This window comes from Pipistrellus hanaki, assembly GCF_964339955.1.
Source record: "Pipistrellus hanaki genome assembly, chromosome: 3".
In the NCBI taxonomy this organism is placed as follows: Eukaryota; Metazoa; Chordata; class Mammalia; order Chiroptera; family Vespertilionidae; genus Pipistrellus; species Pipistrellus hanaki.
In genome coordinates, this window is record NC_140505.1 from 21432787 (window position 1) to 21451427 (window position 18641).

The 18641-nt window shown below is 39.5% G+C and overlaps 1 protein-coding gene across 1 annotated transcript; it reads left to right on the top strand.

Moving 5' to 3' along the window:
- The first annotated feature begins 702 nt into the window (after positions 1–702).
- IDO1 (indoleamine 2,3-dioxygenase 1) lies at positions 703–18574 on the top strand. Its single transcript, XM_084879756.1, has 10 exons — positions 703–923; positions 5347–5442; positions 5557–5673; positions 8218–8336; positions 9342–9356; positions 11686–11785; positions 14223–14340; positions 15875–15926; positions 16383–16531; positions 17968–18574. Exons 1-10 carry the CDS (start codon positions 831–833, stop codon positions 18315–18317), a joined length of 1209 nt encoding a protein of 402 aa, XP_084735882.1. The 5' UTR covers positions 703–830; the 3' UTR covers positions 18318–18574.
- The last annotated feature ends 67 nt before the right edge of the window (positions 18575–18641 follow it).

The following is an 18641-nucleotide window of genomic DNA, read 5'->3' on the forward strand; positions in this document are numbered from 1 at the left end:
AAGGCATAGGCAGAGCCACACCCTGGGAACATGTTTCCCCAAAATGTGGGAGACTTATCAGTACTGATTTCTAATCTCTATCCATGTGCGTGGAATGAGGAACGAATAGGACCTTGACTTACCAGGTCTTGATATGCTAAATCAATAGGACCTGGGCACACCCAAAACTTCTTTGACTTTAAACCCCCTTTTGGAAATAAATAAATGTGCTGTGTTGAAAACAGAGAAACAGCCCCCCACAGTAAGGAGGTACTATCTTTATAAGTTTTTCATGTGCTACCATTTTTTTTCTTGCGTCCGAGTCATTAATAGCTTGGTATAGTTCATGGCTGCTGAAACAAGACACTAATATGTCCAAAGAACCCTGATAGGCTAACGTAAAGCCAGGGACCATAATAACCTAATGGTAGTTTAGGACTTTAGACTTGGTCCTATTTACCATTTTAATTCAGAAATTTAAAAGATTTCGTAAAATAAAAAATGTTTTCTTCTGGTTACCAATTTTCATGGCATTTTAAAAATTTCAATTATGTCCATCCTGACTTCCCCTATGGCAGTAAACAGATAATATTCCCAGGGATAAAGATTTGACATGAAATATAAATGTTTAATTCCTTCATATTGTGAACAGTGGTGCTTTTGTGATCTTCATGTTTGCCAAGTTGCAAATAAAAGAAAATGGAAAATGAAACTATTCCTCCAAAAGTGGAAGTCATTTCCTTCTGCCTACGTGAGGTGTTGTGGTCAAGAGCTATGGCAACCTCTCTGATAAATAGATGCTCTGAGACTTCTCCACAGAGCACAGGAGGCCAGAGAAGTTGACTGCAAGAATGGCACATACAGCATTTCCTACGGAAAGCCCTTTGGAAAATGAAGAATACCACATAGATGAAGAAGTGGGCTTTGCTCTACCAAATCCACTGGTAAGAGAGGGTACTGAATTATGGCAAAAAAATATTTTCTCATTATTACTTACATGGACAAGCTGATTTCTATTTTAAAAATGTGGATTAGTACTTTATATGAACAAATGGGTAAAGCGGAGTTCTTACAATTGGGTCTTACTTGACTTTCTTAAAATTTTCAACCTAGAAATTTAGTCTTCGATGTATTGCTTATCTTATACAGATACGGAGAGTGATGAGATAAAGACACAGTAGAAGTATTTTGGTTTAATACAATTGTGTTTTGAGAGTGCATAAAAAAAAAAACAACACACACACACACACACACAAAAAGAAAACAGACAGTAATGACTGATTCATGAGTCAAAAGAATCCCTTTTCTTAGCTGGCATACCTTAAATTGTACAGAGTGTATGTTTATACTTTGATTGGGTTTCAGAGATGGCACATCTAACAAATGTGCTGCATTAATATTACTTATTGTTACTAAGTATAAGAGTCAAAGGAATCAGATCTAGCTATTAAAAAAATGTTTTGTCTGCACCGACTCATAGAGAGAGAGAGAGAGAGAGAGAGAGAGAGAGCGAGCGCAATGGCAGGGATTCTCTCTCACCTGGCTCTAGAGTTTATGATCTGAAAACCGTCATACTCTGCTGACTCTCTTAAGAGAAATGATAACTAAGCTTGCTTCCCTTCCTCACCCACACTCTTGGATTTAACAAGACAATGAGATTCCAGGAGAGTATTTCTAGGAATCAGTTACTTGTTGCTACAATAATGTATGACTATATGTTCCTGTTTGTGGCTCAAACAGAATCCATGCTTTAGAAAGCACTTTTAAATGCAACAAACACATTTTTAGTCAGAGCTTCTAATCTAACTGTACTTGGAAAAAATATCCCCTACCTTTCTTTTGTAATACAGGCAAATCCAGAGCAAATTCTTCCTCCCAGTCCATTTTTTTTCCTTCAGATTATTAAGTTACATTTTTTTTTATTTTTTATTTTTTTTATTTTTTGTAATACAGGCAAATCCAGAGCAAATTCTTCCTCCTAGTCCATTTTTTCCCCTTCAGATTATTAAGTTAATTTAAGAATATGAAGTATGGCTTAACTTTATTGCTAAAAACATCTAGTTTACTTTATATTTATAAATCAATGCTAGTCAGACCTGCCCCCTTCCCATACAAGCATACACAAATTACCAGATTGTATTTATCAATGGTACAATTTTTAAAAAATCTTTTTCAGAATCTACAAAAGCTCATATTTAGTCCCCCTCACCTCCCACAAAGAGTCAGTTCTCTTAAAAAAATAAAACAATCACGCTAATTATAGAGACCTCCAGAACTGATTCCAAAGGTTAAAGCAAAAACCCCAACAAAGGCAAAACAAAACTCTTCCTGAGCTACTTGAAAAATAATGCTGCTACTTGAGATGCTCAGGAAGTTAGATTCAATGATGTGAAACATACACCCAAAAATTAAGGGTTGCTTTATGTTCTTTACTGAAGATATTTTCTGCAAATAATAAGCTCAAAAACTTCATTCCATCTCTTCTAATCAATAAGCTTTCTATTTCTTTTTTTTCTTTAATATATTTTTTTATTGATTTTTTACATAGAGGAAGAGAGAGGGATAGAGAGTTAGAAACATCGATGAGAGAGAATCATCAATCAGCTGCCTCTTGCACACCCCCTACTGGGGATGTGCCCACAACCAAGGTACATGCCCTTGACTGGAATCGAACCCGAGACCTTTCAGTCCGCAGGCTGACGCTCTATCTACTGAGCCAAACCAGTCTCGGCAAGCTTTCTATGTCAAAGGAAAATAATGTCTACTAATTATACTTGTCTACAAAATATATCCTCTAATCTAACATAATTGAATGGTCCTCTTGTTATATTTCATTTATTTGGATCATGCCATTTAGGCATCCCATGAACCAGAAGTATATTATTGATTGAATTTTATATTTGTTGAAATTTCTATGAAATATTACACTAATCATAATATGTAACAAAAAAGTAATTTCTGTTATCTGGGGGAAAATAACAACCAATAATTGTGGTGTGCTATGCAAGAAAACACACACACACACAAACACACTCACACATATATGTGTGAGTGTGTTTGTGTGTGTGTGTGTGTGTGTGTGTATGTGATCATAACATGGCTGACTACATGGGCGTAGCCATCTGGTGACCACATGGGGGCGGCCATGTTATGATCACATGGGCACAGTCATCTTGTGACTACATGGGCGCAGCCATCATGTGACCACATGGGGGCGGCCATATTGTGACCACATGGGGGCAGCCATGTTATGATCACATGGGTGCTAAAAACATGAGAGCACAGCATTTTTGTGGTTAGGGAGGAGAATTGAGAGTTAAAGAGAGAGGTGACTCACTAGCAAATATACTGCATAGATCTTTTCTAAAAATCTGTTCTAACAGATTAGGACTCACCAATTGTCTGTAGCCCCTGAAATAGTTTGAATTTTATAGTACACTATGGGTCTAGTGCACGAGTTTGTGCACCTTGAAAGGCACTGTGGGCCATGGGGCTGAGGTGGGCACAGGGGTGAGTCTTGGTCTATCTTCTGTGCCCCCACCCAGACCCTCCTGCTGAGGCCTGTCTGCCATCATCCCTGCCCCCACCACCGCCATCCCACATGCTGACAGCACCAGTGCCGCTCATACCCGCTGACAGTGTGGAGCATTTAGGTTGGGTGGGAGCAGCAGCTGCTGCCCTGATCGCCCCTCAGAAATGGGGGGGGGGGGGGTGGTGGTGGTGGAGAAGCCCTCATCAGTAATCGGGACCAGCACCGGACAACAGCAGGGAGCTCAAGTGGCAGCAATGGTGCTGGCTGCTGTGGGTATGGCAGGGCTGGCACCCGCAGTGGGTGTGAGCAGGGGCTCCAGTGCTAGCAGTGGGTGTGAGAGGCAGATGCCAGCCCCAATTGCCCCTCAGGAGCAGGAGGAGGTAGAGAAGCCCTGAGGGCGATCGGTGCCGGCAGCCATGGCTCATACTCACTGATGGCACCAAGCAATCAGGGCCAGTGCCACGTGTCGGCAATGGGTGCGAGCCGCGGCTCTGATGCAAGCAGTGAATGTAAGTGGGGCTGGCACTGGCAGCAGGCGAGAGCACTGGGTGGGACCAAGGTGTGTGGGACCAAAGACTTTTCAGTAACCACCAGAGGTTCACCCTGATGACAGTGACCAGCATCCCACCTGGGTCTGACGCCCCCACTCACCTGCTCCACCATCCCACCACAGCTGATGTCTGTCATGTTATCCATCTTGTGACCACATGGGGGAGGCAATCTTTTAACCAAATGGGGGCAGCTATATTATGACCACATGGGCACAGCCATCTTGTGACCCTGGGGGCATGGCCATCTTGTGACCACCTGGGGGCGGCCATCTTGTGACCCCATGGGTGTGGCCATCTTGTGACCACCTGGGGGTGGCCATCTTTTAACCAAATGGGGGCAGCCATGTTATGATCACATGGACGCAGCCATCTTGTAACCACATGGGGGCGGCCATATTGTGACCACATGGGGGCGGCCATGTTATGATCACATAGGCGCAGTCATCTTTTAACCAAATGGGACTGCCATCTTGTGACCACCTGGAGGCAGCCATCTTTTAACCAAATAGGGGCAGCCATGTTATGATCACATGGGCGCAGTCATCTTTTAACAAAATGGGGCAGCCATCTTGTGACCACATGGGGGCGGCCATGTTATGATCACATGGGCGCAGTCATCTTGTGACTACATGGGTGCAGCTATCTTGTGACCACATGGGGGTGGCCATGTTATGATCACATGGGCGCAGTCATCTTGAGACCCTGGGGGCATGGCCATCTTGTGACCACCTGGGGGCGGCCATCTTTTAACCAAATAGGGGCAGCCATGTTATGATCACATGGGCGCAGTCATCTTTTAACAAAATGGGGCAGCCATCTTGTGACCACATGGGGGCGGCCATGTTATGATCACATGGGCGCAGTCATCTTGTGACTACATGGGTGCAGCTATCTTGTGACCACATGGGGGTGGCCATGTTATGATCACATGGGCGCAGTCATCTTGAGACCCTGGGGGCATGGCCATCTTGTGACCACCTGGGGGCGGCCATCTTTTAACCAAATGGGGCGGCCATCTGTGACCACATGGGGGTGGAAGCTTTTAGAGGAACTTTGTAGTTGACCTTTGATAAAGAGGCAAATGAGAGTGCTTGAGAGAAGAGAGGGAATGCAGAGAAGGTGCTAATAGAGCTAAACAGACAACTGTGTGTTGAGGCTTCATTGAGCGGAATTGATTTAGAGTCAAGACAGACTATCAATGGGAGTCAAAACTATTTTAAAATAATTTCCGCTGGTGAAAAAAATATCTTTTTTTTTTTTTTTTTTTTTTTTTTTTTTTTTTAGGAGGAACTTCCTCACCCTTATGATGCCTGGATTTCCATTGTTAAAAAGCTTCCTGTCCTGATTGAGAATGGTGAACTACGTGCAGAAGTTGAGAAGGTTTGAGTAACTATTACATTGGCCATCTTTCTTATAACTTAATATTTTTTATTTGTTTTTGGAGATAGAGTATCACCCATGTTGATTTCAGTCAACTTCCTCATTTATTTTCAGTTACCATTGCTCAGCATCGATGACCTCCATGGACACAAGTTGCAGCGCCTCGCACATCTGGTCCTGGGGTATATCACCATGGCATATGTGTGGGGCCGAGGTGATGATGTCCGTAAGGTGTGGAAATTTTATATTTATTTTATTACATGAAAAAATTTACATCCAATTTACATTATTAGATGATGTAAAAAAAAACATTCAAAAACTATTTTAACTGCATTTTGTGAAGCTTAAAAAATAGAAAAAGAGATAAAAATATTATTCACTGACTTTGTAATTTCAACTGTGATCATTAGTGAATTTTTAGTGTTTTATTAGTTATAAAACAGAATTTTTAGTGTTTTGCTAGTTATAAACAGTTTATAACTAGTAAAACTCTGTGCAAATACATATATATCCTGCTTCTTTCACTTAATTTATATTGTAAGCATTTTTTTAGTTACTATACTATCATACTAGTTATCATTTAAAATCACTTTATAATTTTTCATTAAGTTTATGAACTTTATTTATTGAATTTGGTATTGAAAAAAACTTTACTTCATTTTAGTGTTTTACCATTGTAATGTGATTCTATAGTCAATACATTACTTTGGGAGATATAAAAATTATAGGGCTATTCTTAGTTAATGCTAAAATGCTATCTTGCATCTTTCAAGAGCTAATTCAAATTCCTCTTTCTTGAAGATTTCGTAATCATATCAATCTCACCTGTGCACAAATTTGTGCACTGGGCCTATAGTTATATATAAAAAAATATCCATAATGAAGCATCAATAATACAGTGCAGCATATTCTAGGTACAGAAGTATGAGAGTCCAGAGGAGTTAAACTAGAGGTTGATATGATCATGAAATGCTTTAAGAAAGTGGAATTTGAATTACTTCTTGAAAGATTGGGTAAAGCTTATCCAAATAGAAGGGGAGCAGAAAAGAAAGTGAGACTAGGAAAAAATGTGTAGACCAAACTGTACATAGCAGAATAAAAAAATAAATAAATTTACCAGGCTGGAGGTCAGAATTATAATACATAGAAATGTATTTTATAATGTATTCAGTTTTTGTGTGTCATATTATGTTGAAAGAGATATTAGAAGCTGGCAATAAAAAAATACCAAAAAAAAAAAAAAAGATTTAAAAATTTAAGTAAAGAAATTGTAGGAAGGATAAAGTAAATGGACAAAAAGTAAGCTACATTAATATAAAGCCCATTTTTGCTGGAGAATTGGCAAGAAATTATCAATTGAGTTTCTTAGCAGTTATCTGAATGTCTATAATAGATCAGGATGTATTTGAACATTTTCTTTCTTTTTCCTAAGTCATTTCACATTAATTATCTGATTAAATGTTTCCCCCCTTTGTTCCCTTTTGATCTTTTCTCTAATTCAGAGAGGGACATGATTTATTTCCTTTTGAAATATGTGAAAAGCACTTGTCAAACAGAATGTTTCGATTCTCAGTGGCACAAGGTCTGCAAAGGGAAGCGCACATCCAGTTGTTCTTTTAAATGTCAATGATTCGATTTTAACATTTTTGTTATTTTCATTAAATCATCATTTCCAGATGTGCTAAGCTAATCTGATGCCACTGAATTGTAGCTCCCATGACGTTCACAGAACTGTGGAGTGGGCTACATGGTCATACCATCTCTACTACTGAAGTCCCACCACCCCTTGGGCCAGATGGGCCACATCTCCCTCTCCTTTGCCCGTTAGATATACATATTCCAACCGCGGGCTGTGATGATAAGCATGACTGTAATTACTACCTGGGGCCATCTAACCATCAAAGTGGATAAGAAGTCACTAATGCAGTAGTTGGAGTATGTGTCCTGAGTATGTAGCAACCACGGACCTGCTGAGTGCACTTACCCATGGAGATAGGAGCCTTTTACCATGTGGCCCAAAACAGAGCTGAATTCTGCAAGTAACAGGTTCAGGCAAAGAAGAGTTGAGGGGAAAAGGAGGCTGAGCTTTCGTTTTACTCCCAAACTCAGCACTTAAATAAGCTTCTGAGGAAGGGTGAGTGGAAGAGCTGAGAGAAGCCAAGAATATCACTCCAGTTGACATATTTTGCATGGAAATATTAAACAATTGTAATCCCTCCAACCGACACAGGAATGTATTCAGGGCCAAGCATTAATGCCACTCTAGGAGGAGTTTTTCTAAGAAATCAACCAGTAGAGGGCTTCTGTCAGCACTGTGCTCTGAGAGCAGCTGTCTTCTTACACTGTTAGTATGTATGATACCCAAATACCTTAATTACAAATGACTTAGAACTTCTTTGAGACAATTCATTATCTTTGTATTGTGGGTGGATAAAGAATATCTTGCATAGAGTAGTTGCCAAACTGATATTCAGGGGATAGATAAATGAAGAAATGCAAATAACTTACAGGGTCATTAGACAGTCAAGGATACAGCCATTGTTCTCCTTGCCCTCTTTCTCTGTTTTCCTCTATGATTAGATTATGACCACATCAATGCAAATCTAAAGCCCAAACTTTTGACAATTAACTTGGAATAAGTTATGAAATGAAGAAGAAAGTTATATTTGTTTGTTTTCAAAGTGCCATTCTATATAATAGCTCACATTTGGCACTCAGGAAGCAGAAGAAAAGGTAAGGCACTTCAAAGTCTGGACTAAACGTTGTTTTATTTAGGTCCTGCCAAGAAATATCGCTGTCCCTTACTGCAGCCTCTCTGAGAAGCTGGGATTGCCTCCCATCCTAGTTTATGCAGACTGTGTTTTGGCAAACTGGAAGAAAATTGATCCCAGTGGGTATGTTAACGGTGATTATATTAAAAGCTAAGGGAGCACATGCTATTAACATCAAAAGGGGGTTAGTGGTTGGTTTAATTTTTGGCAACACAGCTTTCTTCTCTGTTTGGGGGTATGGTTGCTTTGACGTATCTATAACCACAAATGTATTGTAAATATACGAGGGAAAGGTATATAATTAACATACAATAAAATGCACAAATCCCAAGGGTTCGGTTTGACGAGTCCATTATAATTATTTGTGTAACCCTAAAAAAGATACAAAATATTTCTATCGCCTCAGGAAATCCCTTTGTGGCTCTTTCCTTTCAACTCCCTTCTCCAACCCCAGGTAAATGTATTCTGATTTGTCATTTCAGAAGCTCGTTTCCATTGCATTCGATAGTGATGAGATCATAGAATCTGCAGTCTTTGCGTCTAGATTCTCTTGATTAGCATGTTTCTGAGATTCTACAAATTTAATTTTTAACCATCAAGTTGAGCTTAAGAGTCAGCATCTTCAGCGGTAGAAATGGCAATGTCTGGGTTTCTTAGAGCAGCCAGTTCAGAATTTAGGCCCTTCCTAACCATTTAGTGTTGGGATCTTTACAATAAAGGGGTAAGAGAATTGTGGTATGCCATGGCTCTGTGTGTATATCTACGAAACAATATTTACACATGGGGATGGCCCCAAATGAAAGGACTTGATCTAGGAAAGATTTTATTAGTTAAAACTACTTTGACTATATACATGTATTACATATTTAATTTTAATTTTCCTATAAAATCCTAACATAAGTGTTTTTAATAAGTACTTGAAAAATATAAAAATCAGATTTTTTTATCTGACTATGTCTTACCTTCAGTAGTTACAATTAAACCTAATAACAATAGTTTTATAATAGACATTATATTTAATAATAGTAGTATTAATTCTAATAACAATAACTTGAAACCATTTGATTTTTAAATTTGTTTTCTTTCTCTCTTCTAATTGGTCCATTGCTTTATTGCTGCTTTCATAAGACCCCTGACTTATGAGTAAGTATTTGATTCTTATTTTAGTCTACGAATTCTTTGTTATTTAAAGTGAATATAGGTTTATCAATATACAGATATATATTTTAAAGGTTAATTTAATTCAGGCAAAAGTAATTCAAGTAACTGTTTAAAGAGCAAATCATCCAAGTCCTGAATTATATCTATGACTGTGGTGTGACTGGCTGTTTGATATTATAGCTTTAGATACATATGAAAGTAATACATATGAAAATAATATATGTGTGTGTGTGTGTGTGTGTGTGCGCGCGCGTATGTAATTAATAGGTCTAATTACAAAATGCCCATACATGTCTGTACCTATGATTTAATGAATTCATTGGCCAGAAACATTAAGCTGTTCCTTTTGATCAAATCCTTGCTTTATTTTTATCTCTATATTAAGCAAAGGCTAATAGCTAGGGAAATAAGGTAACTATCATAGGTATAAGAATGCCCTGATGTATGGGGAGGAAAGGAGATGTGAAAATTATGTAAATTGGTGTATGATTATGAGAAGAGGTAAGAAGATAAAGCATTGGTAGCTCCAACCAAATAAAAGTGATGAAGGAGGAATCTCTATATTTAGTTATTTAAGCTGAGCCCTCAAAAATAAGTAAGAATTAGCTAGAAGGAAAAAATAATGAAAGTGTTCATAGTGGAGTATAAAACAAGAGTGAGGATAAAGTAAGCATATCCTATATAATAAAAGCCTATATGCTAAGTGTCCAGTAGTCCAGTCATCTGTTCAACCAATCAAAGTGTAATATGTTAATGATATGCTAAGTGTTCAACTACTTGCTTTGACATGCACTAGCCACCAGGGGGCAGATGCTCCAATTGGTAGGTTAGCTTGCTGCTGGGGGTCTGGCCAATTGGGACTGAGCAAGATGGGCCGGACATGCCCTGAAGACCTTCCAAATCCCTCCCTAGCCCCGACCATGCATCAGTGGGATCTCTCTGCCTGGTCTGCACCCTCTCACAGTCCAGGAACCCTCTGGGGATGTCAGAGAGCCAGTTTCAGCCCAATACCACAGGCCAGGCTGAGGGACCCCACTGGTGCATGAATTCATGCACTGGACCTCTTGCAATTTATATAATTTGTTAACCAGTGTCACCCCAATCCTATCTAAGAAAATGGTAATATGCAAATTAACCATCACTCCATCACAAATATGGCAGCGCCCATAGCCACAAGATGGCAGCACCCAGTCCTCTCAGCCCTGCGGGAGTCCCCTAGTCCCGGGGAGAGGGTGCAGCCGCTGAGAGTGGGCAGAGTGAGCGGCATGGCGGAATGCTTGTCATCACCCCGGTGACAAGGCAAGCGTTCTGCGCCTGGCATGGATGGGCCTCTGGGCCACAGAGAGCCTCTGGGCAGCAGGCGCAGAGCGGCCAGGCCCCGCAGAGAGCTACTGGTGCACAGACTCATGCACAGGGCTACTACTAGAAAATTCAATAAAAAGGGGGTGGGGGAATCTTGGCACATTATCAGAACTGAAGGAAAGCTGGTGTTACTGATAAATGAATGGTGAAAGTAATAGTATGAGAAAGAAATGAAGAAATAAACTTTAAAAAAAGATTATGTGGATTTTTGGCTAGCATAAAAGGTTCAAACAGTGTCTTAAAGTAAATGGGAAGCTAGAGAATGTTTTTAAGTGAGAGGATATTATCAGTCTTATTTTACAGATGAGAACACTAATGCAGAAACAGAAGGAATATCAATGCTCAAAGTAACACAGCAAGCTACAGAGTGATCTAGCTTCAGATATCATGAGTTTAACCACCATGAAACTCATGGATATACAGAAACTGAGACCTGCTTACACCAATACAAAACTTCAATCAGAAAGAAAATAGGGCCTATTCAGTTATTTGAATTTTTCAGTTTAATTCACTTATAAGGCATATAAACCATTGAGAAATTGAATCAGATTCACAGATAAAAATATGGATATGAATATAGTTATTTAAGCAAAAAGATTACTTCTTAAAATTAGACCACACAGACATCTCAGTAAACCCTGAGGTTGTGTATGTGTATGTATGCATGTGAAAAATTAATGCAATAACATAAATGGTCTTGGAATTTCTAGTTTCAAGTTCTAGAATGGCATTTCAAGTTCCAGCTTAATCGTTTGCTAATGATTTGATCTTAGACAATGGACTTAACATTAATATTCCTGACTATATATTGGAGATAGTAAAACCTATAATACTTCTCTCACAAGATTATTTTGAAAATAAAACAAGAATGTTTAAAAACTGGAAAGTAGTCAACAAATATACCCATATTCTTGCTACACCCTTGACTTTTTTAATTTATTTTTCTTAGGAACATGGACATTCTGTTTAAATTTCCTGGAGGGGATTGCGGTAAAGGATTCTTTCTGGTTTCTCTATTGGTGGAAATAGAAGCTGCTTCTGCAATAAAAGTATGTCAATCACCCTAGAAAATTTGTATCTTAATTCATATAAGCAGATAAATTTTGATTATTTAATTTGAGATAAAGGAACATCTTGCAGTAACAAATATTTTATTTATTTTTGTGCACTGTGTAAAATATAAAATGTAGGAGCCATATATTTAAAATCAAATTTGAGATCCTAATAAGAGAAATATTTTCTTTTTTTTTAATAAGTTTTTATTGTTCATATTATTACAAATGTTCCTTTTCCCCCCCCCACCATTGCTCTCCTCCACCGTTCCCACCCCACCCTCTGCCCTTTCCCCACTCCTCATTGTCCTCATCCATAGGTGCACAGTTTATGTTCAGTCTCTTCCCACGCCCCCCTCTCCCTTTTCCCCAAGAATCATCAGTTCACTCCCCTTCCATACCTCTGATTCTATTATATTCAACAGTTACTATTGTTCATCAGATTTTTATTTTAATTTCCTTGGTTTTTAGATTCACTTGTTGACAGTTACGTATTTGTTGTTCATAATTTTTATCTTTGTTTACTTTCTCTTCTGAAAGAACCCCCTTCAGCAATTCATATAATTCTGGTTTGGTGGTGATGAACTCCTTTAGCTTTTTTTTATTAGTAAAGCTCTTTATCTGACCTTCGATTCTGAGTGATAGCTTTGCTGGATAGATTATCTTTGGCTGTAGGTTCTTACTATTCATCACCTTGAATATTTCTTGCCATTCCCTTCTGGCCTGCATGGTTTCTGTTGAGAAGTCAGCTGACATTCGTATAGGTGCTCCTTTATATGTAACTACCTTCTTTGCTCTTGCTTCTTTTAATATTCTCTCTTTGTCTTTTGCTCTTGGAATTTTAATTATGAGGTGTCTTGGTGTGGTCCTCTTTGGATTCCTTTTGTTTGGAGTTCTGTGCACTTCCTGGACTTGTAAGTCTAATTCTTTCACCAGGTGGGGGAAGTTTTCTGTCACTATTTCTTTCAGTATGTTTTCAATATCTTGCTCTCTCTCATCTTCTGGGACCCCCATAATTCTGATGTTGGTTCGCTTGAAGTTGTCCCAGAGGTTTCTTACATTATTTTCAATTTTCTGGATTCTCTTGCCTTCTAGCTTCTGTGGAGAGGTGTCTTCTGGCTCTTTATGTTCCAAATCTTTGACTTGATTCTTGCGATCTTCCCTTCTGTTTTTAGTACTCTGTAAAATATGTTTTATTTCAGACAATGTATTCTTTATTTCTTGTTGATCCCTTATCATTTCTTGATGACTCCTTATTAATTCTAGTTGATCTCTTTTCATATCCTCATAGGTCTTATCCATCTTTTCTAGGAAATTCTTGAAAAACCTTATAAGCGTAGATTTGAACTCTATATCCAGATGCTTTTTGTCCTCCATTTCTTTCGTTTGTGATTTATTTTGTTGTCGCATTTCGCAGTTACAGATGGGACGGAGTTTCACAGTGGAGCCTGCAGCTTTGGCTTCTGTCAGCCCCGCCCTATGTGGGTCCTTCAGTATTCGCTGCCAGCACCTCTGAGAGAAAGGTGCCCTCGATTTTCGCCTGCTGCCAAACAGTCTATGCTCTCCCCCAATGAGCCCGGTATTGGGGTTCAGTTCAGTTGGAAGTGGAGTCGGAGGTGGCGTTCAGAGCAGTCTGGAGCCCCAGTCTCCTTCCCGTCAGGGCAATCCTGTGGCACAGCCAACCGTCCCTTCTCTGCGCGCAATGTGCGCACCGCCGGGACCTCCTTTCGCCGCCGCTTCCCCGGGGTCCCGCCTTACAGCCCGGCTCCCTATGGATGAGCCTGGGTCCCCGGGGTCTGGCCTAGAACTGGGGTTCAGAGCAGTCGGGGGCCCAGCACAGTTGGAGTTTTATCTCCTTTCCGCTAGGGAACGCCCACCAGGCACTCCGCCTCCCCCTTCTCTTCGGCTCCATCCTCTCCGCGCGCTGCGTGTCTCCGTACCTTGGGCTTTTCCAGCTCCTCCGCGCCTCCTTCTGGTTTTCTCCTTGCTTCTCGCTGTAGAATTTCCAGTCAGTCAACTTTCCTGTAGTTCTGGGCAATGTCCATTTTATATTTTAGTTGTATTTTATTGAAATTGTTGTGTGCGGCTGCGGCTAGGTGTTCACCTGGGCGCAGCCATCTTGGATCTCCCAAGAGGAATATTTTCAATGCAACTTACATGGGAACTATACCACTTAGTGACATAAATCTAAATGCTACAACTATTAGAAATAGAAAGATATAAAACACTATAAACTTATCTCTAAATAACAAATTCAGAAAGCATGACCATGCTTAAGGATACATAAGGAAATTAGTCAAACAATTGGAGAGTACTCAGCTCAAGAAAGAAGTGCAAAGTCCCAAGTTTAATATAGGGATTAAGACTTAGGAGGATCTTATTCCATGCTGCTGTTTGATGCTAGAAAATCTTAAGTGTTTGTCTTTTTTTAAAGGTCATTCCAACTATATTCAAGGCAGTACAGAATCGGGACCGAGACACTTTGCAGAAGGCCCTGGGTGACATAACTTCTTGTCTGCAGGGAGCCCTTAAAGTGTTTCACCAAATTAATGGTGAGTATCCCATGCAATGTGATGCTGTAGGCATCCTACAAAAGTTTCTTATTGTCTAAGATATAGAGTTGTTGACAAAATGGAAACAAAAACACTCTCATGCAGTGAGTGTGCTTTCATCTTATTGTATCTCACTAAATCTTTATATCTTCCAAATGGTAGCTTTTATTATGCTCATAATATTGAAAAGGGAATCTAAATACAGAGAGACAAGATAAATGATCTAATTTTACATAGGTAGTAAATACTATAGCCAGAATTCCAAGCTGCATCTATTTTTTTTTTTTAATTTTTCAATGTTTTTATTTTTTTCAGAGAGAAGAAGGGAGAGGGATAGTGAGAAACATCAATGATGAGAGAGAATCATTGATCGGCTGGTTCCTATATGCCCCCTACTGGGGGTCGAGCCTGCACCCAAGGCATGTGCCCTGATGGGGAATCGAAGGGTGGCCTCCTGGCTCATTGGTTGACACTCAAACACTGAGCCACACTGGTTGGGCCAAACTGTACTTAACTCAAAGAACCATCGTTACCTCTCATGAAAAACCTTAGAGAAAGTTGTCACGGGTTCAGGCTGTTTTAAATTCTGAAAGACTTATCTTCTGCTTAATAGGAACTCTATACAAATTATGCTTTTTCACAAATTAAGTGAGAAACAATGAAGAAAACCATTGAACTCAAAAGTAATTGCAGAATTAATGGCTACAAAACAATAATGACCAAAAAAGTATGTAAGCATACTTCACAGAAGGAAATTTGCGCTACTGGGAAGCCTTAGCAAATGTCACTGGGATTTGAGTTACTGCTAAGTGGTCCTTGATGAGAAGATTGAGTCTCAAATCAGCGACATTAGCTGCCCTGGCTGGTTTGGCTCTGTGGATAGAGTGTCAGCCTATGAACTGAAGCGTCCCAGGTTTGATTCCAGCCAAGGGCACATGCCCTGATTGCAGGCTTGATCCCCAGTCTGGGGTGTCCAGGAAGCAGCCTATCAATGATTCTTTCTCATCATTGATGTTTCTACCTCTCTCCCTCTGCCTGCCTCTCTGAAATCAATAAAAAATATATTTTAAAAAATCAGAGACATGAGCAAGCTTTGTGTATGTGTATGGGAGGGGAGAGAGGGATGTGGTCAGTAGGACTGTTGGAATTTTTGTTTCTTATTTTATTTTTGCTGAGATATGTTTGTTTCTTTATGGAAGTAATTTATCTGTTGTGTTAGTAAGCACATGAAGTAGCCTTAAAGAAATGCTGACAGTTTTATTGATCTGAGGGCGAGTGGTAGGTGGATCCAGGCTTTTGTACACAAGCTGTGTGCTAGCGCTGTGGTAGGACCCATTCCGGAGGCACAAGAGATGAGTGGGGCTCACCTGGGAGAGGGCAGATGAGTGAGAGGTTGTCCTCAGGGGCTTTCTTTACAAACACGGACATGCCTTTCCTGCAGCCTCTACTAAAATCTACTGTCAGGTGTTTAAAATACCTTCATTTACCCTTAGAACTCTGATGCTTCTTAACTAAACATTCTATCTTTTTACAGAGTATGTGGACCCGAAACTGTTTTTCAATGTTCTTCGCATATACTTGTCTGGGTAGGTAGCTTTATGCGTGAACTTTTTTTTCTTATATTATAATTAACACAAAAATACATAAATACCTACGGATGGTTCCCACTATCCATTATGTTTAGAAAACATCTTTTTAGTATCCTAAAATATGAGTGGTAGACAAAGAATAGACTATTCTCTCTGTTAACACGTGGCTAGGTATATGCTGGAGTATGGGCAGAAAAGCTAGTCATTTTGAAGAGATAGGAATGGTCTACAGCACAAAGGTAGGTTCCATTCATAGAATACTCAGGCCAAATTTGTTCAAAACCACGTTATTCATTATTCTCACAGGTGCACATGGGTGGAAAGGGGGATGTGGAAGGAGAAGATTGAAATCTATCTGGTGTCACCTTCCATTCTTCCTCTATTGGAAGACTTTTATATCTGAAAAAATTGGCAGTTAATCCAAATAATGATTTTCTTTCCTTCCTGATCTAGCTGGAAAGGCAATGCCAAGCTGCCAGAGGGATTACTGTATGAAGGTGTCTGGGACACCCCCAAAATGTTCGCTGGGGGTAGTGCAGCCCAAAGCAGCATCTTTCAGTGCTTTGATGTTCTCTTGGGCATCCAGCATAGTTCTGATGAAGGTGAGTAGAAAATTACAAATAATAATCATCTCTTATATAAATAAAATGGTTTTAATATCTAAAAAAAATTCCTTCTCATCAACATTGTACCTGAGCTTATCTGGTACTCATGGGAGGATCAGTAAAGTCGAGTTTGTGTTGCCATCATCTCATTTCACAGATGAGAAAGCAGAAAGGTAAAGAGGATAAGTGACTGGCTCCCTGTTAACCAGCTACAAAGTACTGAAGCCAAAACTCAAACCCAACTTCATCATCCTCTTGATCTTAACATCTAAACATATATTTATAAAGCTTGATTGACTATGGTAAAACCTATATCATAGGTTTTGAAAATGTACAATCAGATTCAGAAACATGAGAGTCACCTGCAAATGAGATAGGACTGTGAGTATAAATTGTGGATGTGGGGTCTTCAGTGATAAAACTAGGATTCACACTACTCTTATTCAGCCATCCTGCTGCCCCAGCAATACAGGGGCAATGCAACTCAAGTTAGAAGATAAGTCACATTCGTTATGCTTTTTCTAAGAACTTAAAAGAAGGACTTCTTTCTACTTTTCTCTTTTTTCCTAATCTTATATTTAATAGGGCTAGGCAAAAATATGCTTTTTTTTTTTTTTCTTAGTTCATTCACTTATTTAAAATTACCCTTTAAACTTTCTTGGACTTGGTTGCATAATCTGTCAAGTACAAATTATATCGGGCCTAACAGGCAGTTGGACATCTCTCTCACAATCCAAGACTACTGGCTCCCAACAGCTCGCCTATCTCTGCCTGATTGCCCCTATTCACTTCTGCCTGCCAGCCTGATCACCCTCAACCACTCCCCTGCCAGTCTGATCGATGCCTAACTGCTCCTCGGCTGACCCAATTGCCCCTAACTGCCCTCCCCTGCTGGCCTGGTCTCCCCCAACTGTCCTCTTCTGCCATCCTGGTCACCCCTACCTGCCCTCACTGCTTGCCTGATTACCCACAACTGCCTGCCCCTGCAGGCCTGGTCTCCCCAAACTGCCCTTCTTTGCTGGCCTGGTCACTCCTAAATGCCCACAACTGCCCTCCCCTGCAGGCCATCTTGTGATGGCCATCTTGTATCCACATGGGGGTGGCCATCTTGTGTCTTTGAGTGGTGGTCAATTTGCATATTACTCTTTTATTTTATATATATATATATATATATATATATATATATATATATATATATCCTGAGTTTAGTTCATCAGGCTTTCAAAATTAAGCATATTTTACAATAACTGTCATTACTAGTAAGAAGACTAACAGCTTTACAGCTTTCTAGCAGGGTGGTTATAAACTCATTGTCTTATGCCACACTGCTGGCCTGTGATCTTCCACCCACTGTGACCTCCCTCTGCCCTTCCTCCTTGAATTGTGCAAAGCTTCAGTTTCTCTACTAACTCATCTTTCATTTGTTACTTCAGCATCATCTGCTGAATTCCTCCAGGAAATGCGAACATATATGCCACCAGCTCACCGGAAATTTCTTCACTCATTAGCGTCAAAACCTTCAGTTCGTGAGTTTGTCCGTTCAGAAAGGGATGATGACCTACAGAAAATTTATAATGAGTGTGTGCAAGCTATGGTTTCCCTGAGACAATACCATTTGAGTATAGTAGCTAAATATATTGTGATTCCTGCAAAGGAGTCCAAGAAAAAACAATCACCTGAAGAGCCATCAGAAGTAAATAGAGGAACTGGGGGCACTGATGTCATGAAATTTCTAAAGTCTGTGAAAAATACAACTACTGCTGCCCTGCTGAATGAAATATAATCTAACCCAAGCAAGGGTACAATTTGTCAAGACAAAGTATGTCTGTATGTATTAATGCTACTCATTTTATCAGACTAACAGATCAATATGTAGAAACTTCTTGGTACTGCATTATAAAAAAATTCAAAACAATTTTTCTGATGTCTATGAATGCTTTACATAAAAATAATAAAAAGCAATTATATTAGAAGTGTTATGATCTATATAATTAGAATGTAATAATAAAAAGTATGCATAATAAAATGTATAAAAGTTGATTTATTCATAACTACAATTAAATATTGCTCCAAATGAGACCTACTCCATACTGCTACCCATAAAACA